Source organism: Malurus melanocephalus, unplaced genomic scaffold (assembly GCF_030028575.1).
Source record: "Malurus melanocephalus ecotype Western Australia unplaced genomic scaffold, MMel_1.1 scaffold_745, whole genome shotgun sequence".
NCBI lineage: Eukaryota > Metazoa > Chordata > Aves > Passeriformes > Maluridae > Malurus > Malurus melanocephalus.
The window spans coordinates 40723-63714 of NW_026623977.1; the positions used below are offsets into that span (position 1 = coordinate 40723).

Here is a 22992-nt window from a genome sequence, read left to right on the forward strand (position 1 = left end):
AATGAAACAACCTTACAAAGTTGGTCTGTGTTCTGTAAGATGTCACAATGAAGAAATAGCAAATGAACACAGGTAGAGACCTCCTTATCAAGCAACACATCTGTTGTGCATTTCTAAGTCTTCTGTGCTGGAAGTGTGATTATTAAAGATATAATAAAATTAGATTAATAGTAATTTCAATAAAATAAAGATCAATAAATAGTTACTAAACTCATCAGGAGTCAGTTATTTCATACAAAGGTAAAACACTACCACTTAATTAATAAGTAGARTTTGTGGCTGTTTCTGGTGACTTGGCAGGATCTGGAATTGCAGGCAACAGTTTGAAGCACTCCAGGTATTTAATGAGTGTCTTCCACAGAAGTGTTATGTTGCTTGGAAACATACACAAGCAAATATTTATGATASTTTGCCTGGAAATCTGAAATGATCTTTAGCAATAAAGCTGAATAAAGTCTGAAAATGTACTGATTATTTTGCAGAGTATAGGCAGGTATCTATGTCATGCAACACAACCAAAAGAGGGCCTATAGCTCTTCAAAAATTCTAAGCAGCACACACAGCAGTGATGTTGAATACATCTATGAAAAAAGAGCAAGGCCAAATCATCCTGTTCATACCATTTTCTTTAGGAACTCCTTGCTGCTTTGAAAGAGAACCTGGTGAAATGATGCTGAACAAAGGTGTGCCCCATGCAGAAGCTGTCTTTAATGTCTAATYCTTGTTACCAGTGGATGTGGCAGARTAAGAAGGAGGAATCACCCCAAAGTGAATAACAATTTCACCCCAAAGTRAATAATAATGCAACTACCACATAATGTGCATCATTTTTACTTTGGATGCAAAATTAGCAACTTTTCTTTTGCAGGTTTCTTTGCAGAGCTTTTCCCATTTCTCAGTTGGCCTTGAACTATTTCAGTGCCCTTTCAAATTGTTCTACAACCCCACAGATGAACAGTTGGTACCTGCCTCTGCCCCTACAGCACCAATATGCTGTTGGGATGAGGTGTTAGTGTTTGCAAACACCAGGCAGATGTTGGATGTGCTGGGTGTGTGACCTCTCTCTGGTGTTTGGATCTCACATGTGTCAACCCTGCCCAGACACCCTGAATACACTAGGCAGCCAAACTGACATCAACTGTTCATGTTCAAGAAATTTGAATTAGGCATTAAAAGTCCATTGTCACAAAGAAGAGTAACAATAGCTGTCAGAGCAAACTTCTGTGTAACAGACCTTGAGACCACTGATCCTCTGCTTGGRTCTATCTGAACACAAGGCCCAGCTTCACTTGATCTTTTGGCAAAGGTTTTAGTTGCTATATAAATGCAAAACCACTGACTAGACTTTTAGTGGATCTAAATGCCCAACAAAACACAAAGCAGCCAGCATTTTCTGCAAAGAACTTTGAATTTCTGCTGGTAAATCTCTTCTGGCTCTGGTCTTAGTCACAAAAGCCTGTTTTCATGGCAAATAATTTAAGTCCAAGCGCCTGAAAAGCTGAAATGCACCTACACAGAGTTTCTTGACTGAGAGCAAATATTGTCAGRGATTGAAACAGTTCATGCCTCCATTATCAAAACACAAAGTACAATAAAAAATACAGCTTTAGAAAGGCACATCTTTCTATTCAGTATTCAAACCTGTTCAAATATTTAAGTGTCAACAAAAGTTTACACTAAAAAATCCCCCACAATCTGATAAATGAGACACTAAACTTAGAAAGGGATACCTGAAGACAAATTTGGGGGGAGGGGGCAGAGAAGCGGGGAGAGGAGGTGTTTTTATATTGGATAATTTGCTTGAAATTCTAATTGATAAATCTAACTAATCCATAGAGCACCAGAACGATACAGTTAAAGACAGCTCAGCTATCTCTCCATGGCATTTTAACATTTCTACATATGAGTGCATGGACACTTATTCAATTTTCAGTCAATTATTTGGAATAACAGATCGATCCACATCCTCATTTATATTATTGCTTCAGTGCAAAAATGTATTCAAAAATAAATAGGCCACTGACAGAAGATCTAATAGTAGACATATCCACCACCTGCACACTTCTACCTGTGGAACAGGTAGTGACTAGGAATTAAGAAGAATGTCTTCTTCAGTGAAAAAAATTGTAATACTAACAAAGAGATCTGAACTTTTCTCAAAAGAAATTTTGCACAGAATCACTCAATTTATGTATATATAGTTGAAAAACCTGGTAAGTGCATACTTAGAACTTTTTTTTAACATCCTTCACCTGAAATGTCCCCAGTACAATATTCTTGATGTGGTATTCTTAATATGATTTTATGTGCATGTGTGCATTATTTATATTTTTATGGTTTGTGATAAGGAGCTACACACTGCATTGTTCTCACTCAGAAAAGTTCAACAGAATTTTTTTGATATGGCACTTTTTGCATGACACACAAAGGTGTCACATAGACATATCTTAATTTCAAAGCTTTTCCCCAAGCACACCCATGCAGGTTTTAATTGAAAATGACTGTGAATGAGACAAGGAAGAKAATATCAATTACCTGAATCCAACATTGGAGTGCAGAGCAACATTCCAAGTCTCTTGGCACAGACGATATTGGTTCATAGGATTGTGAAAAACCAGTAGCAAAGAGTTACTTTGGGTATGATAAAAGGAATCAACACATCTATATTCTTGGGATGCTGTCTGAAGAACCTGAAAAGGAAAGAAATAAAGGTACATCTTCCCTACAGACAGTAATATATGAGCAGAGGCTACACAGCACAGCTTTGAGTAAAAGGTGCTACAAAACTTTACTCTCCTACAAGATGTACTCAAAGCATTTGGATTCCAGCAAGCTGAATTATTCAGGTAGGTGGAAATGGAAACTGTATTGCTCTTCATGTTGAGAAAAGAGACTCTGCTCCACCTTCTGACTGACCATGAATGAAAAAGTTCTTCTACATAGAAACCAAATTAATTAAAATATTGATCAAATATTTAAACAAGTTTAAATAATAAAATACCTAAATAAACAGTAAATGCAACCAGAATCATCTTACACCAGATAAAAAGAAAATGAATTTGCTTCTTTTAATCTCAGTTGAGCTTACTCGGTATTTAATTTCCTACAGTATGGCCTGCACATCCCTGAGATTTACTGTGATCTACATTATTCCACTCTGCACTGCCCTATCATTTTCAATATTTATATTGCCTGAAGGTTGAAAATTATTTTACAGTCACATACACTGTGCTAATGAGTCCCAAAACTTCCATGGAGGGTCATCCCTAAGGGCAAGGTTGTTTTGTCTCCATCAGATGTTTAGCTAAGAGATTGCTGTCAAAYAGGACAGCTCCAGCTTGGCCAAACCAGGAAATAAAAACCCATTACAYTAAATTGCACATGAAGAACTGAAAAGCAGCTAAAGCAGTTTCAGTAAAAATGAAAAAGTGATAAAACAGAATCAATTATCTAGCAGGAAAACATCCTGAGCTCCACTACTAATACTTTCTATAGTGTTCTGTGGGGTATGAATGAAACTGSCAGTTCATCAATACCTGAAGAAGAACAYGTGGCTGAAAATGCTCTTCCATACTCCATTCTGTCAAGCAACGTCTCTGTATCTTTTTTATTTCTTCTAAATTTTCTCCTAGGCCATAATTTTCCAGCCTCACCTCAAAATACAACAAACCAAAATGAATGTCAACACTTGAGTGTCAGCTGTATTAAATTGACTGTAATCTGATTGGATTAATAGGCAGCACCTTATGTTGCATCACAATTAACTGCATAATGAATCATATGTGCAGACCCATATGGCACTGTTTAATAAAAAATACAATTACTCCCAAGGGGTTTTGGGTTTGGATTTTATGACCAAATATTTTAAATACTTTTATTATTAGCTTATATGTTTTTGAGCTCTGTAAGCAATTATGAGTTTCAAACATATCTATTTGAAAGGTGTAATTTTAAAATTGCTATGTTTATTATGGGATGTATGGCAGACAGGTGATTCTGAAGATACCAAACCACACAGTTTACCAGTGTGACAYAGTTTGACAACTTCTTTTAAACTTTCATGCTCAACAGAATTATCATTAGCAGCTTTACTGAGACCCGTCACCTTGGAATTCAAAGAAAGTGATTTCACAGTGCTTATAAGTTATGTCAGTATTTGTAAAACATTACAAGATCAACATTTGCATGCAGCATTGCAAAGGAATCCCCAGTAACATGTCCTGGCATTGAGCAGKATCTTCTGTTGCCTCATGTAAAGCCCAGTTGACCACATTGCTCACACTTGCCATTTCAGAAAAAAGACGATCCAATTTTTTGTTCACAAGAGGACCATCAAGATCATCTCCTTCATCTTCGTCCTCTGTTTCTGAGTCCTCTGGAAATTGAAAGCAGAATTTAAAGAATTGTTCCAGAAATTTCAGCTTTGCTAAGGGTGGAATAATGCMATTTCTTTAGTCTCCCTGATGAGATCAACATCAAGTTGAAGCTTTCTTTTATCACACTTGTCCTATACAYGATCAGCTCTGCTACCCTTCTTTACTAAAAGAACACTTTGAAATCCAGTGACAAGTGACAGATAATTAAATAAAATTTAAAAAAAAAAGAGAACACTGTATAAAACCCACTCAAATCATCCTCTTTATTTGACCTATGCTGSCCCACTAAAAATACTCTCAGAAGTATCCTCTAGATTCATAAACAAAGAATMATTTTTCTTCACACTTTAACAAGCAGTCCTTTGTGCAGATGAATTAAAATAAAAGGCAAAACCAATTGTTTTGATATTTTCAAAAAATGCAAATTCTAAAGTTTAAAATGATTTGGTTTATAGAGATTCATAAGCAACAGACAGAATATTACTTCTGAGGATCTGACCAGTCATTCTATTGTTACAATGAGCACCTGATCTGAACAGCATCACATGAGGACTTTAATTTCTATCTCTTAATTTTTTAAGATTATTAGCTTTTAATAGAATCCTTTATTCCCTAAGTTAGGGCTGAGGTCAGTAATATTTGACCAARATTCACATGTGCAAGGAAGTTACTCTTTCTGGCAGAAAATACACCACAAAGTATTTGTTTTTAAGTGCCTTAACCAGCTCAACTCCCAAATATATACCTTTAGGCTCTGCTTCTCTTGGAAATTACTCATGTTTATTGACTGGCTTTAGAAGACTGAAGAAACCTAAAAGCAAATGTTTTATCTTCCWGGTRTTTGCTTTTGTGTCACMGAAGTGCTGATATRTTGYTATGCTTGTCAYTGMAAAATTTAATTTCGTGACTARTATAAAAGCAAAMTAAMCTARCACCYAAAAATGTTCCCAAGCTTCAGAAGRAAAGCAGATAAGCTGGGCACATTTTTTCTGCTTCAGCCTATCTAAGCTGATTGCTTAGACATSTCTATTAGGAAAGCATGRGTAACATCACAAAGTMCTGCATCCAGCTCTGGGGTCCTCTACACAGAGAAGGCGTGGATCTGCTGAAATGGGTCCAGAGAAGGGCCAATGATGGTGATTAGAGGCATGGAGAACATCTCCTGTGAAGACAGGCTTCATCTGTTCAGCCTGGAGAAGAGAAAGCTTTGGGGAGACATTATTGCAGCCTCAGGTGAGACTTTCTAGTGGGAGCTGTAGTGATAGGRGTGATACTTTTAAAGGAATGGAGGATTCAGACTGGATCTAAGGAAGAATTTTTTATTATGAGAGTGGTAAARCAYTKAAACARGTTTCTGAACAARGTGGTGGATGCTCCATCCCTGGAAGGACTGGAGATCAGATTGGACTCTGAGTAAACCCGACCTAGTTGAAAATGTCCCTGCTTATTGCAGGGGTATCAGGATAAATGACCTTCAGAGGTCCCTGCCGACCTAAACAATGATCCTATGAACCTATAGGTATAGTTGTCTAAACTGACCTAGTTTCYACTTTTCCTGAAAAAAATAATCACTTGTATTTAATGTTGCTTTTTGGCCAACACATTTCCTTTAACCAGGCCAACAAGTTTTCATTATGTCAGAATCTGCAGAAGAAACTGTAGATTTTCAAAAATTTCACTCTGCATCATCTACAGTTGTTAAAGTTGTAATACAAAATAGCTTTTCTCTTTATTCTATTGTTTCTATAGAGTTACTCAATGCATAGGCTATACAATACTTGAAAATTTGGTGACTTGTACAAGGAAGAAAAATCACATGCCTGCAATGGCAAATGATACTGTAAGACAAATAGTGGATTCAAATTCTTCAGGACTAATGCAAACAGAAAGCTTTTTACCAGAGCCACTTGAAGAGTCCCTGCTAAACTTCTTTTCCATAAGAAAGAGTTGTCTCAGCTGTCTTGCAAACATGTCTGGCTTATCCCAAGGGATACAAGACTCTTCAGAACCACCTTCAACAAGAGATCCAGAGCTCTCCAGGAAACCAGAGTCACTCAGCCCAGTCAGCTTCAGGCTTTCAAAAGTAAACACTCTGAAGGCTCTTACTACTTCAGCCCAACTCAGAAGTTCTAAAAAAGAATCACAATCATTAACTGAAAATGTCCTTACAGCTCAGCAGAAAATAAATAGAAGAATATTTAAGTGTATTGTTCTTGGCAACTTTGCAAAAGCCAACAGCAATTTCCTTAATGGTACTGGATCAACATATGTGGGCTACATTTTACACTGCATTCGAAGTTGAATGCTTCCAAATTGCAAAATGATATGCCTAAGTATTAATCCATCTTAAATGAAGTGTTCCCTATACCTGAATACCTTCTGGCTCATTAACTTTATATAAACGATGTTGTTTTTAAAGTACTGAGCAGACTTTATCAGACTAGTTAGTGACTAGTTATTTTCAGTTCACAAAATGCTTCCATTATATGCAGCTTCTCAGACAAATACCAACTTTTTTCTCTCTTCAGACAGAATTTTACACATTATTTAAACAGAATATGCAAGGTACATACTTCTTTGCAAAGGCAAAGGCAATAATAAATCCTATTTATGCTTGTATGCATCCATGTCCATATAGCAATGAAAATCATGCAAAGAACTAAACTTTAAGACAGGTAGTACAATGTCCAAATCAAATTAAGAATATAGTGAGTTAGAAATATTTCTCTTGAGGGTGGTTAAGCACCTAAGCATGTCATATATCTTGAAAATGCTGGATCTCTCATCTTSTGTTTAAATTAATCATCCTCTTTGATAAAAGCAAAGGCTTTGCTAGCTAAGCTGGAAGGGTCTGGCAGTATMATATGGTCCAGTGAAGACCATCAAATTCAACACCTATCAGCTGGAAGTCTATAGCAATACTGAATACTTCAACCACTTACTGTGCAAAATGAATATACCAACAACTAGAAACAACACAGCCAAGTGTAAATTAATCCAACACAAGGGACTGCAGGATGAAAGAGCTGGGAAAGTACCTTCAAATCCTTATATGATGACATAAATGTAACCAAAGGGATTTGGATGTTTATATTTCTTAATAACCTAGAGCAGACTTTTGATACTACCTGAGGGTATTTATGTAGTCTTTGGGATTKTTTCCCAGTATATGTCATGGTGGCAAGCACACTCCAAGAAAAGGTAACTGCAGAAGTGACTATGGTTGGAGAAGTGAATGTATTCTTCRTTTGATAAAGGACTGTTATAAAGCAGTTTCATGATTAATGTCAACAGCTTACACAGAATGCATTCTGGAGACTATGTTTTGTTGCATAAAAATTGTCTACCTAAGATACATGTGCTTTACCACCAAAATGGCATTGATAAATAAACACATTCAACGTCAGTGTATCTCAAAATGCATTCTACATTCTAAGATCAAAATTGCAATTTTTACAGCTATGTTTTTCCTCAGAATTAGGAAGCATTTGTATGTTTGCAAATATAAATAAATAAAGTCCTTCTGAGATACTTCCATCTCTTAGTCATTCAATAGTCAACACTCATACTGTCTTCCCCATTAACCACGAGACTGAAGTCTGAAGTTAGGGTAACTTTTACAGTAGGCTATAATTACATATAAGCAGGAATGTGAAAATAGGAAATTCTGCAAAGGTTTTTTTGGCAGCTTAAAAATCTTGTCCCGGAATTCGTGCTATTTAAGAGGGTCATCAACCATAGTAAAATAAAAAAGCGAAATTGTATCAATGAAAATCGTTTTACCATCAGTAAAATAATGCATGAGCTCGTGATCTCTGGCCAARCGTTTAATGCTATTTTCAGTTGAAGGAGGGGTGAAATGGATAAGTTCTCTAAGAGGCAGTTTATCCATCATTTCATGCTCTATCTTTTCTGGATTAAAGTTTTCCTGGACCTGGAACAACAATCAAAGTGCCAGAGTTAAAATAAACTTTCACACTACTGACTTTCTAAAAATTATTTGAATAAAGAAGTCTTTCTACAGCAAAAGACATTAGCATGTGCTTAAGTCAGTTGCACATAAATTTAAATTTGAACATGTGCTCACAGTGTGGTTTTGAATCATGGTATCAGATACTGTAGGCAGAAAAACATTAGACACATGTAAGAGAATGACTGACAGCATAATAACAGACATTTATTAGAAGTTATTTGCCTATGCTAGCTAGACTTAAAAATACAGAAATWTGTACTGATCTATTAAGAGTGACAGCAGGTACCTTTCATATATGTTTCAGCTCGTCTGTGCTACTTTTCACTGTAATTAAATCCATAAACTTATTGATCAAGCTGTAATAGAGGCATCCCTATATATTTAAAGATTGATTTTTTCAGACTTGGTCGTATCTTTCATTTGCACTCCTTTTAGTATTACATCTTTTCCTTCAAAAGCATATTCCAAATGTTTTYTCTCTACTCTGTCCTCACACATTGTGCTATATCCTGAATTTCATCTTCAGCAAGTACATAAAATACATCTAGAGTATGTCTGCTAAGAGCATCTCTTACATTGATTACTCAGTCCTTCCTTCTGCTTGAATACATCAAATGTGTCAAACTTGACTTGTTTCTGAATAGTTTTTATCAATGGTTGTCAAAGCATTCCACAGATAATTTGTAATCCAGGAAGCCAGGCAGACACTCCTTAGCTGTGAAATCTGAACTGTATTATCATTTGTTTTATCTGCAGTGAATCTTTAAAGTTTAATGGTAAAATTACWCCTTGTCTTTGAGAAAGTTTGAGATGTTCATAGTGGCTTTTTTTGGTTCAGAAAGTCTGGGAACTGTTATTTTTCAATAGTCCCAAACCTTGTGGTCTCTAAACTTTTCTGCCTTTGTTAGAATTTGGCAGTATCTTGATTACACACTGTGCTCCAATCATCTAGCCAGCCTGAATACACTTCTTGTGGGCATTAACAGCACATATTTTCTTATACTTCTCTACATCTTAGTATTCAGTCCAATCTACATGTTAAATCACAGTTAAAAAGCATTTTCTGTAATATCTCTCATCTATGMCAAAGGCTAAAAATTCATATTAATAATGCAAATAGATCACTGGAATCAGTATGTTTGTGCTCTATGTTTGKAAGGTGTCCTCTGTCACTAAGTCATTGCTTCTTAAGTAAACTAAACATATGTTGGTACATCCATCTCAGTAGAAAAAAATCTGAGCTATGCTGACCTGTTTTGTAAAAACAGCACTCCTCCCCTTGTGGTGCATTGAGAATTCACTGCCTGTGAACTTTGGAAGTATTTTTATATGATAGGGAGCACTGTACCTTCAGCAGGTGCAGCCTCTGAGCCAGGGCATCGTGGTAGTTAAATATCAGAGGGTACTGGGGGGCTACAGTCTCTTGTTCACCATATTTAGGAGAAAAATACTCATACAGATCCTGTTTAAAAAGAAAAGAAAGAGATAGTAAACCCCAATAATGAGTTTGTCATTTTAACAAATGAACAAAAGACAACACAAACCTGTTTTTCACTCCAAGGAAGTGAAAGAGAAGGAAGGACAGAGATGATATGATCTGCAAGGGCACGATGTAGCTCATCTCCCTGAGGCTCTGCTGCCACCAGACTCGGTGGTGTAAGGTCTTCTTCAGTTGCAATAACCTGGCAAATATAGTTTATGTTAGCTTTCACTACAGTATGAGTGCTGCTTAACTTCACCACAACTACCAAGCAAATCGTGCTATAAGCTAAGCATACAACCAGGAATTCTGTCAGGAAAGAAAAGTGTAAATTTTTTCTACAAGCAGCAAAAGGACAATTTTCCAAGTTAGTTCCTGCACAAAGCAAGGATTATGGAAAACAGAATTAAATGTTTTTCCTATTAGTTGCTTTTGAAAGGATGAGAAGAAAAACATTTCCAACTTGAGATGTTACAAATCGTTAAGGAACACAGGTAATTAAAAACTGTTCGTCTATTATGTGATGGACTTTGAGTATTCTTACCTGGGTCTATTTTCAGACTAAGTTATAAAAAGTTAAAAACCCCCAAACTGTGCTGAAATATTACCCCTAAAAGAAGCAGGATTTCCAAATCAGTGTGCCTCTTCTAAATCATAGATCATGCCTGAAGTCAACAGAAGTCAGATCTGTCTAGAAACAGCATCAACATTTTTATGTTAGGCTTGTCCTAAGACCTTTGAACTGAGTAAATCAGCAAAAGTTCAGTATCAATAAAATTGCTGTAGGACAGGAAAACTTGTTATTGACTTAGAGAAGAAATTAGACCTTTCTACTCATTCAATTATATTTGTAGCCTTTTATCAAATTAATTATGGAATCACACTATATATACAGGGTAAGTGCACAATATAAAAGAAAATCAAAGTTAGGATTTTTGACTCCTTTGTATTGAACGTCCTTGTTCAGTGCCACCATGCACAGCCTCATATTTTAGGTTGAAGCAGATGGATTTATTATCTTTGACCAATTCATCATATCAGGTCTAGGCCAAATTAGCCACAGAAATCAAAAAGAGAMCATTCCCACCTGTTCCAACATGCAGCACAGCATTAAGGATACAGAAATGTACTCATCAGGAACGTGACTCAGCAAGTCATTGTAATATCTCATGTCCACAGAAGGAGGCAAAACACAAGTTTCTTCAACTGCTGTATTAAGAGATAAAACATTAAGATCTGTTTATTCAGAAGTGCCAATTTATATTCCAAGTCAGTTCTGCAGGTTTGCAGAAATACAAAACTGTTGACTCTATCAAAGGTAGGGAGGCCCTGCAGAGAGACCTGGACAAATTACTGAGCTGGGCAACCATCAGCCTTATGAAACTTAATAAAGRAAAGTGTGTGGGTCCCTTCCCACTCAGAATATTCTGTGGCTGTGTGAACCTTCAGACAATATTTATTAAAAGGAGTCTAACAAAGTCCATTACTGAGATCTTTTAAATGTGACTGTGACTAGGAGTAGATAGAAAAGTGATTTTCTAAAGAACTGGGTCATTACCACAGCAGTTTTCAGACACTTTGATAATGAATTCAACAGGTTACATATCTTCAGCTTACTGAGCAAATACTTCCAAGGACTCATGCCATCAGATGAATAAATGGTTTGACAGAGTGAACAACTACATAWGGATGCTTTAATCCTTAGAACATACCCTCTGCCAAAATTACTGGTGGCAGAATTTCTTCTTGTTTCCCTTTCTTCTTTGAAGGTGTCATTGGTGGTTCCTAAACGAACAAAAATAAAGATAAAAAAATCAGAAACCATAAAACAAGTCAGTGTTGAACAGATAGGCAGGAAAAATTAATTTCATTTAGCTTTGGTTACTCATCCTGGACTAGAGGCTAAGCTTTTAAATGGAACAAGATAGTATGAATGTAGTTTTATAAATGCTTTAAATGAGCATTCAGGAGTCTGCTACAGATGGAATAACTCAAATTTTTCTCTGTCACTAGTGTATGTAAGCTACTTTATTCTGCTCTCTTCAGCTTTTGTTCTACTATGAATAAAACTAGAGAAACTGATCTTGCATAGAACTAATAATATTTTTTTTGACAGTTCATAGATCTGCAACATTGCATAGTGTCTCTGTGCAGGCATATTGATTTTTCAGACACAAGAATGTATCATCAGACACTATTTAGGGAATTTCTACACCTGTGATACTTTATGACTTTAGGATCCTTCCAATTTTCCTTTTCCTGTTTCCCCAATGCTCAGCTACTTTTTCCCATTTTCTGAGGTTTTAAATGCTGAAGACAAAAAAACAAATTTCATTCACTGAAAGTTACTTGTAGTGACAGTCCAAGGTGGATTTTTGAATTCCAGCCTACACTTAGTTATTCTGAACAAGAAAAAAGGATCCTTGCCTCAGTTGGAGSTGGTTCTGTTGATTTGCTCTCTGGTAACAAAGGCACATTAATAAACATGCTGTTTTCCAAGTAGTTGCAATGCTGTCTTCTCCAGTCCAGGCAGTCATACATTAAACAAGCAACGTATTCAAACAACACTGAACCAAATTCAAGCTGTGAGAGAAAATCAGAGACAAAKCATGGAGTTTGCATATAAAAGTGCCATGTAACTCAGTGACAGGAGTCATTAGCTCTTTAACAGATCTACATCTGTTTATAAATCTTCCAAAAGATTTTTTCCTCCATAAATTCAAAATATTTTGTAGAGTTATTCTAAAGCMTCCTTCATTTTATTTGCCTCAACACTGCTACAGCACAGTATGGACTGTATGTTACCTAAGTGCTTTAGCTGTTAGAAAGCCTAACTTAACAGTAACTGTTCAAGGTCTGCTATCTTGCAAATGGAACTKAAGTTAATTTTTTTTTGCATGGAAAGGAATGGGAGAGGAAAATGAAAGTATTTTGTTTATATAAATGTGTACGTTTTTACTAGTCAAAACATGCATCGTATTTGCGAGGCCAGTCATTCACCTGCCTTAAAAGGATAAAAAACAAACCCCCAACCAGGTAATTAATATGATCTCATATTATTTTCTGTATTTCTGCTGCACTTTGAGAACAAAGAAACCCTCAAGAACAGCACACTGAAATCCACAGTTGTGAGTGAAGGAATGTCAGCATACTGCCCAAATGTCTGAATTGAGAGTGCTGTACCTGCAAAGTCTGACAAGGAAAGAGCCATGGTGYTTGAGGTCATGTACTGTGGTTTTCACAAAAGCTTGGGAGGACTAAAAAGAATAGTAGCAACTGGTGTTTTAAACATTCAATGTTTTTGTACAAATACCAAAATCCTGTTGGAGACCACAAGAAACACTCAAGTTTCAGCAGCTTTAATGSATGTATTCTACCCCTGTACATCCTGGACCTCGTGGAAAGGACAGAATTACTATAAATTTTAGAYAATTTCTGTCAAAATTCCTTTTCTGAGTGACTCTCACTTCTGTGAAAGTAAGAAAACTCTCTTGTACTAAGTTTGCCTCTAAGAGGTGGCCAACAACATTGGATGCCTTGACTAAGTTTCCTAAAATAAAACACAGTGAAGAAGCACTTCTGACCTTMAGCACTAAGAACAATAACAAACCCTTAAAAAGTATTAAGCATCTGCTTTCCTCATCTCAGTGCTTCTTTATGACACTGCATAACAGGCAACCCCAAATCACTGATGAGTTATGAAATACTTCTCTCAGTTTTCGTAACATTTAAAGACTAGAAGAGACACTTGGAAAAGAAATTCTATTAGCAAAACCAGAATGTTCATCAGTATTTTTGCACCTTTGTTTTCCCAATTCAATACTGTTCTGAAGGTTAGTATAACACTTTTCCATTCATGTATTACTTAAAATATATCAYTAGAACACACTAAAGTTGGGAGTGTTTTCAATGCACAGTTTTTAAATTAAGATTTTTTACAAAGTTATAAGCAACAAAATCTGGTGCCACTCAATGGGATCTAAGCAAAGTTTAGTTTAATTACAATTTTGTGATTCAATTTGCCTGGTTTCTCCTCAGGACATAGAGGACATAGAGGACATACTTGTCAAAAGTTTTTCAAGTCCAACCATTAGTGACTCTTYAACAAAGAAAATATTTTTGGAAGTATTTTAATTTCTAAAGATCTCAAATCTGAGAGCAGAGATTACTTGCTGTATGCAATACTCTGTCATTCTTATATTAAAGTCCAACAATTTGTCACAGGAATTTTCCTTCTGTGCATCTTGCATGTCAGAAATGCAGCTCGGACTCAGAAACTCTTCAGCAAGTGCACAACAACAGTTACTCTGTGATCCACCTATGATTTTGGAACTTCTATGATCCTCACTTGTTTCTTGAAAACCTTACAAATTTTACCACTATTTTAGAGCTCATGATATTATAACTGCAATCTGTTGAAATACTTCCAGAGGCAGATAATTTTTCCTTTATTTCAGCTTAATTTTTCCTTTATTTCAGCTATAATATAGATGCTTGTAAGATATTCAAAAGTAGAAACAGTCCCCTTTAAGATGTGATTATAGGAAAGATAAAAACCTTTTTTCCTAAAAGAGGCWTTGCACTATAACATTATATAAAGAGTATAATGATAACTAATATTATAAGTAGCAAGTTTACATATTTCCACAATTAAGGCATTCTTAGTGAATGTTTTGGAAATGAATGTGAATTGYTTGTGTACAGAATCTAGGGCATTATAAACAAGGGTTAGAAGAATGTAGTCTGTCCTTTAACCCTAGTAGGATAGACTATAAACACAATAGGTTAAATTATAGCATGTTGATTTATTTTGCTTTAGCAGCTTGTATTTTTTACTGCTGACACTGTAGATAAAAAATACTGGACTCTTTTACCTCACTGTACTTGAAATCTAGGATGGAATAAAATTCTAATGATTCACTTTCTCCTTCAGTGTCCAGTAACAGTCCTGATTCAGGGTATAATAAGTTAGAGCCATGTTTTGGACAAAAAGAAGCAGTTCTGAGTATGATAAAGCAACATAATATATCAAAAAGTATTATTGCATTCATCTTAATTTTTTTCTCATGTGACTGTTCTGATGTGCAGTAAGTAGGCCTGGTGTTATGAGCACAAAAATATAAATTCTCTGTTATTTCATACACACATGTGACTCTCTAATGAGATGCAAACTGGGTCTRTAAAGATGCTGAATAAATTAAAAACCTCAAACTATTATCAAACTCTTCTGCTGTGGCCTACAATATTAAGAAACTCCAAATCAGACATCTTTATTCAAAGGACTCCTCATGAACAAATGCTGAATAAAGATGTTGGATACATAGGAACTAATTTTTGTTTAAGATTACAAATATACTGACTACTGTGGTTCTGCTTTAGACAAGATKGAAGTAAAATTCCTGTCATTCCTAAAGTGTTCTTAAAAGTTACAAACCCTAAAGCATGCCATGCAATGAGAAAATAGAAGGTACTGACCACTTCATTGTCTGACCAATTAGGGGGAAAATCACTTTCCTTAACGAGGTAATGAAACATGGCAATATCGAAGAGACCTGATCCATGCTTTCCACTGTTCAAAACTGGTTCCAGGTATTTCCAAAATGTTTCCAGGTCTTTGTTAGCTTCATCTTTCCTTCTTCTCTCTGCTTCAGCATCTAAAATACATAAGTATTTGACAAATCATGGTACAATCTCTCCCTTTTACATATAGCACTAATCATATATCAGTCTTTTCTCASTACTGTTAAAATATTTCCACCCTCAGAATCTCATCAAGCATCTGACATCCAACTTTGGGATTAAAAAATACCCCCATTTGTATCTTGCCAGTGTCTTCTAGTCCAAGTACAGTCTTTGATGCTGAAGTGGACCCATGGGTGTCATCTGGCACAGTTTCTCTGCTCAGGCAGGGTCCCCAAAAGCAGACTGTCCAGGATTATGTCCAGATGGCTTTTGAGTACCTCCAAAAATGAAGACTCCMTAACTTCTCTGGGCAGTCTGTACAGCATTCAGTCACAGTAAACAAGTATTTCCTTGCCTTCAGGTAATACTGCACTCTCCCTTCAGGCACAATGATGAGTTCCTTCCAGGCTCTTTCTTCTCCAAGGTAAATAAACACTCCCAGCTCTTTCAGCCCCTCCAAAATGAGAGATGCTCCAGTCTCTTGAACATACTTGTGTTTGTTTGATGGGCTCTCTATGGCAGCTTCATATTTCTCCTTTATTGAGGAGCCCAGACCTGGACACAGAACTCCAAGTGTGGCCTTGCCAGTGCTGAGCACAAAAGCAGGTTTAAATCTCCTGATCTGATGCAGCCCTGGATAGCATTAGCTTTGTCTGCTACAAAGGCACATTGTTGGCTCACATTCAGCTCAGTGCCACCACCCCTAAGTCCTTCTGTGCAAAGCTGCTTTCCAGCCAGTCATCCCCCTTCATGAATTAGGGCAGGACTTGGCCCTTGGTGAATTTTATGAGGTTCCTGCAAGCCCATTCCTCCATCCTGTTGAAGTTCCTCTGAACAACAGCACAATTCTATGGTGCTTCAGCCACTCTCCTGAGTTTTGTATCATAAGAGTTCTTGCTGAGGGGAACTATCTTGAAAAGTAATGAAGATGTTGAGCAGGACTTATACCACCAATCCCCTCTGATACCCTCTGGACCAGGACATTCAGCCAGGTTTCAGTCCAACTCAGTGTTTGCTTATCCAGCTTCTTTAKGAGAAATGTCAAAGGTCTTATTGAGTCAGTGCAGACAATATTCACTACTCCCTCATCATCTACCATGAYTAATTTTGTCACAGGAGTTATCAAATTCGTTAAAAATGACTCCCATTGGCAAATCCATGCTAACTGACAAACTCTTTGCCCTTCACGTGCCTGGAAATGTTTCTAGGATGAGCTGTTCTACTATCTTTCCAGAGACTGAGAAGAGTCTGAGTAGCCTTTAAATCCTGAGTCATTCCTGCCATTTCTGAAGATAAGTGATGCTTTCCTTTAGTCTTCAGGCACATTTTTCAATTGCCATGTTTTTTCAAAAGAAGTTGACAGTGGCCTTGCAGTGACATCACAGCCAGCTCCTCAGTATGGCTGACTGCATCCCATCAGCTCCCATGGACTTTTGGATGTCCAGTTTGTTGAAGCAATACCTAACCTGATGCTCTTCCACCAAGAGGATCCCCAGACTCTCTAGACTCTGTCTCTGGGGTCTGAAAATTCCAAAGGCCATTCATGATCACGACCATTTTTTCTTCTTTCAAGGTCCTTCAGCCAGTCCTTATAGGAAGGCTGCTTGCTGCACTRAATAGAGTTTATTAGYRTCYTTCTTGTACTGTAGATTAGCTCCTCTAATCTCATGRCAGCCAAGTAACAGGGAATAACCAYTTCCCTTRATCTACTGGCTGTGCCACWRCAGCCCAGTAAAGTCAGCCATCACTGATGACACGTTGCTGCTTACCAGGATCCCAGCTCAAGAGAGGTGTTACAGTCAGGGGAGAGCTGAGTACAATTACAGAATGTTATTCTGTGTCATATTCTTCTGCAATTGGAGCCACAGTCCCAAAGCAGCCAACTGTCCACTCTACTTGAAATTACCAAATGAAACAAGTTTCCTTAGCAGTACACCTTCCTAACAATTACAGAAGCTTTCATTTGATAAAATGTTCTTTGGTGGCTACTGCAGAAAACCGTGGCTGCAAACATTGTCTGCTTAGTCAGCCCCTTTTTCTACTGTCCAGTTTTTGCACTGGTGAACCATTTGGGTTGGTGGCCAACCAATGGCAGTATTACTTTGGCACTAGCAAGCACAGCTGCTCATGGGCAGCTTGCACAAAGACAAAGAATGGTGAGGGAGAAAAACACAGCCAGAACAGTGTTTCCCTGGATATAAAATTATCTCCTTTCTACTTTTTTTTTTAAGGATCAGATTACCTTCAAGCGAAACTACTGATCGTCCTTTAGGTTTAGTTGCTTCCATGTATAGCTGCAATGGCATGTAATTCTCAGAAGAAATTTGAATTATACTTGAAATATTAATTCCAAGGTCAACCAACACAGGCAACAGCTGAAGACTGGGGAAACCCAGAATTATAAAGTAATGATCAGCACCATCATCTGGTTCATCGTCTGTTAAAAACACAACAAAAACAAATYAGAGAGAGAACATTCATCAGCTAAACAATATTAATTTTTTTWACTATATGGGATAATGAAAATTAAGGTGAGAGAAATAGTTCTTTTATAATCTCATTGGGAAAATTACATGTAATTSAAGAATATTGTGCACATTAGACTGATGTTTTCTGCACCAAACCATCTAGAACACAGAACGTAGACTACAAGTCAGAAGTAATAATGGTTTGGAGAAGTACCAGCAGAAAAACTGCAGAAGGTGATTATAACCAGAATGTTGTAGCAGCATTTCTGTATTTGCTCCTCTCTAAGGAGTTTAGTGTCATACTCACATTCTCTAATGGTAGTTTAAGCTATCCTATTTCAYCCTGCATAAAGCTGGACATGGAACATACACAGAATAAGTTACTGTATCTTACACGAAAGATTACATGAGCAATAATAATTTCAAAGGATTAGCTCAGGTATCAGCAGGCTCACTGCTCACTCCTCCCTAGCCAGCAAGTTCATGTTCACTAGATGTATTTCTTGCCAAAATCTTCATCAGCTGGTAATACAGTGGTCCTTTCAGTTGGCAGGGGCCTATCCAAATTAATCTTAAAGTGCAGATGAGAAGTTTCATTGAGTGCCTGTTCTATTTGGGTTTATCAGTTATGTAGAAATATGCATWGCAACATTTCAGTAGCAAAGCAAAAGGTTAAGTGTGATATAAGTAAAAATGAACACTCTAGAAGCTCTAGAAACCACACTGTGTGGTTTTCCTTTATGGCTTTTGAAGAAATACAGGTAGTAAGACAGGTGCCAGGTGATTTAACACCTCCAGTAAAATTATTTATCCTAAGTTAACAGAAACTGCCTGCTGAAGGTATTTCTCCATCAATGCTGAAACACAGAGTCAGTGCAAACTATCCTGCACTAAAACAAAACACAGCTTTATACTCTATTTAGRAYTAAGATCCTTTCTAATGCTTGCTWACACATCACATGTCTAAGTGCTTTRCTGACTCCTCAGCTCGTGGGACTCATTTATCCAAGGGAGGAAAAAATGACATTGCCTGTGCTCAGATATARAGCCAGGGCTGTGCAAATGCTGCTACCACCTGCAGCAGAAGGATCTCTTTGCCTTTAATATTAGCTAAACATAAAATAACATAGAAGTTTAGAGAGACTGACTGAGGAAGCAGCCACCWCAGTTCAGCACRTATATTGCAYARAGCAAAATTCAAAACCAGAAGAAARCTRGATTATTACTTCATTCCTAGTGCYGAAACTGAAGTATATAAATTTAYGCCTYAGKGACTGCAGGAAGAAAAGGCATGAACACAATTATTGAACATTAATAATTTCCAACAAAAAAGGCAGAAGCCTGTATAGTCACTTACAAAGATCTAAAAATTCAATGCATACATGCTGAAGACTGTCTGCCATTGGAAAATTTTGATTATGATTATGCTAATAATCATGACAAGTGGATAATAATAAGCCAGTTCTAATTATCAGTGACTTGTCCATATTCAAAAGAGGAAATGMATCAACACAATTAATCTCAAGATTACCCAAAAGCAGAAATACTTAATTTCAGAAAGGTGATAAYGTATTAGGGATGAATGATAAAACAACTGTAAGCTACCAGAAACAGATACAGGCTGTCTTTGAATTCAAGGCATGATCTTTTTTTTTTTCTTTCTTTATACAGCTATATTAAAACAAATATAAAGAGGGGAAGCTTAGATAGGATGTTAGGAAAAAATTTTTCATTGACAGGGTTGACAAGTCTGTCAGCTCTGTTTTAATTTATAGTATAAGTAGAAAGCCACCTTTGGATACTGAGACATTCAGTTATTCTGAAATCTTTATGTAGAAGTTTTCTGTAGGATTTGTTTAGCTACTTTCTTWCAGTTTTACATATGCTAAAACATTTTTATGCTGACAGCCACATATATMTTATCTGTATTTTACTTCTTGGACTGTACAGTCCATCTGAGCAGAACAGAGTGCCGTCATCAAACCAAAGTGGCAAAGCTTTGATATTGCCAAATAGATCTTGACTTTTCAATATGAAACAAAACAAAGTACTCCAAAGATTTTTTAGGAGTATATCTGCATTTTTTACATACCAATGTATCTGTCTTTCACTTCCACTTCTCCCCGCTGTTTCAATTTAGTGCCCGTTTTAGCAGAGGGTGGTACTGCTGTCTTTTTTCCTCTAGTTTCTTTTATAGGTTTAGCTTTTTCTTTCTCTTTCTCTTTCTCTTTTTCTTTTTGCAGCTCTTCTGCCTGACAAGATGAATAAATAAAGTTCTCATTGTAGCCTGTGTGCAGAATAAAGGTCAGACTGTTGTAAAACTTTAGGTGTTCCATTTTTTTATTTTAACACTTTTCCCTCTCAGATGCTATAATATTCACGTGGTGAAGCTGTCTTGAACATCCTGCTTTTTTCTGCTGAAACACATAATTCAGTTATTTATATATTCTTACTCAGTCATAATGCTAAGACTTCACATTAAAAAGGAACTGCAAGAGGTAGGCAGACATTATACCTACCAAACTAACAAAATGGATATGGGTAGAAAGAGGAGGAAAAAATCCCTGTGCTATAGTTACTTCCACTACAGCACTTGGATCAGCCTGAAACCTTCCTTGGACTGAGAGGAAATATGGCAAAAAWTCAATATCTGTTAATATCTTTAACATCTCTGTTAACACTCTTGAGTATGGTGTAAAATGGTGACAGCACTATTTTTCTTTGATGCAAATATCTGTCTAATGTAAACTAGAACCAAGAGTCTTGAGTTCATTTCACACAGGATATTTTATTTATTATTCAGCCATTCCCATTATTTTCAAACAAAAACACCTACATAAAGCTCTTCCCAGTAATTTAAAAGTACAGGATGAAAAAAGATTTTGTAAGTATCCCAAAGCCTTACCACTGTAAATCCTGAAAATCAAGATTCAGTGATTTAAAACAATTAAAACAATCCAAAATATATTAAGGTAGATTCTGTAGAGCAAGAAAGCCTCCACTTTAATTTTGTCCAGCAGAAATACTACGTCCAAACTTTGCAAAAACTACATTTCAGGATTATAAAGCTAAATAAAATAAAATAAAATAAAAATATATTAATGTAACTTACAGTTACAATCCTGTGGGTGTAATTTTAAAGGCTATTAAAGCAATTAGAAATGCCCTTCATGCAAATGAGACAGCAGTTAATGATACATAGTTGCTTTAGATTAAACTATAAAGCAGACTTTCCAGCTGTGGAAGTTGTATTTCTTTCAAATTCAAAATCAAAACAGATTTTTTTTTCCTGCTTTTTCCTTGTTTATGGATTGTTTTCCTGTAAAATTTAAATGCACCTTTGACGGATTCTTGAAACTATTTGCACTGTGAAACAAAGGATTTGGAGGCTTTCATTATTTTCTTCCAAATTTGTTCCACTTTTGACATTTCAAATTAGGAAGTTTGATAGTACTTTGAATTCTAAGCTGGTGAACTCCAAACAGATGATACAATCATCATGCCACAAAGTTCACAGACAGCTTCATCTATTGCATCTGCATCATTTTAAGTAATTCTCAAATTAGCAGAGACATCTCTGGACTTGCCAAGATTTTAACAAAGAACACTGCTTGACCTCAGTACTTTAGAAAGTAAAAACCTCTCCTTTCTAGGACTCTTTTCCTTTCAGAGTCATATTTCTCCTTCCATGCAAGGTGCAGCTTTTTGTGGAGTTTTTATTATTCCATTAATTTCTGCAATTTTGTTATTTTAAGCTTCATATTACAGAATTTTACCACCTCAAGCAGTTTTCTAATTCATACACACTCCTCCTCTTCTGTGTATTAATTTCAATACATACACCTGTCAGCTTATGACAGGGTCCTGCTCCTAATGAAATACAGAAAATTCCTAATGCCTTATTTTTGTTTATTTACATATTGTATTAGTTGAGCTGATCCCTTCTCTTAACTGGTGTCTATTCTAAAAAAACCCCATAGACAGATATTTTTGATTTCTGAAAACTGATTTGTGAGTAAAATCCTGGTCTCAACACCCAAATTGTTGGCAACAAAACTTGTATTGTACAAGTAGCTGGAAAGGATTAAAAATTTTATGGCAACCAATTTAGATACAGAACTCTAATTCAAAGTGAGTTTTTGCTCACTTGATACTGCAGAGCATCCTCATAGCCAAGAGCCCTCCAGTTCTTGACTCTGTCCTTCAACTGCTGCTCTTGTGTTTGCCTGTCACATTTTGATATAGATATAATTCAAAGGAGGTGACAACTTTTGCAGACAGTTTGGCTAAAACAGAGAAGAAACTGAAAGTTCCAGAGACTCTTCAACCTTCAACAGTGATTATCCTCAAATTACCCAGGGAAATAAAATTACAGTTACAAGACTAGTCTTGCTAAATAAAATCTAAAGACTCCATTTTAATATTGAAATATCATTAAACTTAACTTTTTGTTTTACAGTTTACTTACAAAAATTGACTGTTATGTAAGAGAAAAACCATTTTTTCTCAATTCACTAGAAACAATCTACTCCACAGTTTCAGACTCTCAATTTCTTTTCAGATTGAAAAGAATTATTTTTCACATTATTTTTCTCATATTCTTCATATAARTCTGTGGCTTACATTATAATTTCCTAATAAGTTGACTTCTGTGGAAACAAGACACAATTTTAATTTAACCACCTAGCATTTAATGTTCTTACAGTTGTGTGCTGCACTTCATCCACCAACTACTCCCACAAATAAAACTGCTGATAGAAAAATGTACAGATTTTTTAACTATCCAAAAGCCATTAAACAATTTTCTCCTTTTACATGCACAAACTGCTTAGGTCTCCATGTCATCACAMTTCACATTATAGTTTTTGATCAATTAACAGGGTAAACTTACTGCAGCAATTATATGACTTTCTGATAATGGTCTTCAGTTTCATGAACATTTATTGGAAAAGGACTAGAGCAAAATGAATTGCTCAGTAGTTGTTGAAATGTAACACTGACAACTCCAAAAGA

The 22992-nt window shown here is 36.2% G+C and overlaps 1 protein-coding gene across 1 annotated transcript in view; it reads right to left on the reverse strand.

Moving 5' to 3' along the window:
* SPAG17 (sperm associated antigen 17) overlaps window positions 1-22992 on the reverse strand; it is an 84349-nt gene that overhangs the window by 40624 nt on the left and 20733 nt on the right. The window contains exons 5-17 of the mRNA XM_057384766.1: window positions 20072-20231; window positions 17754-17948; window positions 15305-15483; window positions 12257-12412; window positions 11542-11614; window positions 10917-11038; window positions 9894-10031; window positions 9698-9811; window positions 8160-8310; window positions 6275-6505; window positions 4287-4375; window positions 3537-3653; window positions 2536-2690 (exon numbers count right to left, since the gene is read on the reverse strand). Coding sequence (XP_057240749.1) covers window positions 2536-2690; window positions 3537-3653; window positions 4287-4375; window positions 6275-6505; window positions 8160-8310; window positions 9698-9811; window positions 9894-10031; window positions 10917-11038; window positions 11542-11614; window positions 12257-12412; window positions 15305-15483; window positions 17754-17948; window positions 20072-20231 — 1880 coding nt within the window. The remainder of the gene's footprint in view (window positions 1-2535; window positions 2691-3536; window positions 3654-4286; window positions 4376-6274; window positions 6506-8159; window positions 8311-9697; window positions 9812-9893; window positions 10032-10916; window positions 11039-11541; window positions 11615-12256; window positions 12413-15304; window positions 15484-17753; window positions 17949-20071; window positions 20232-22992) is intronic.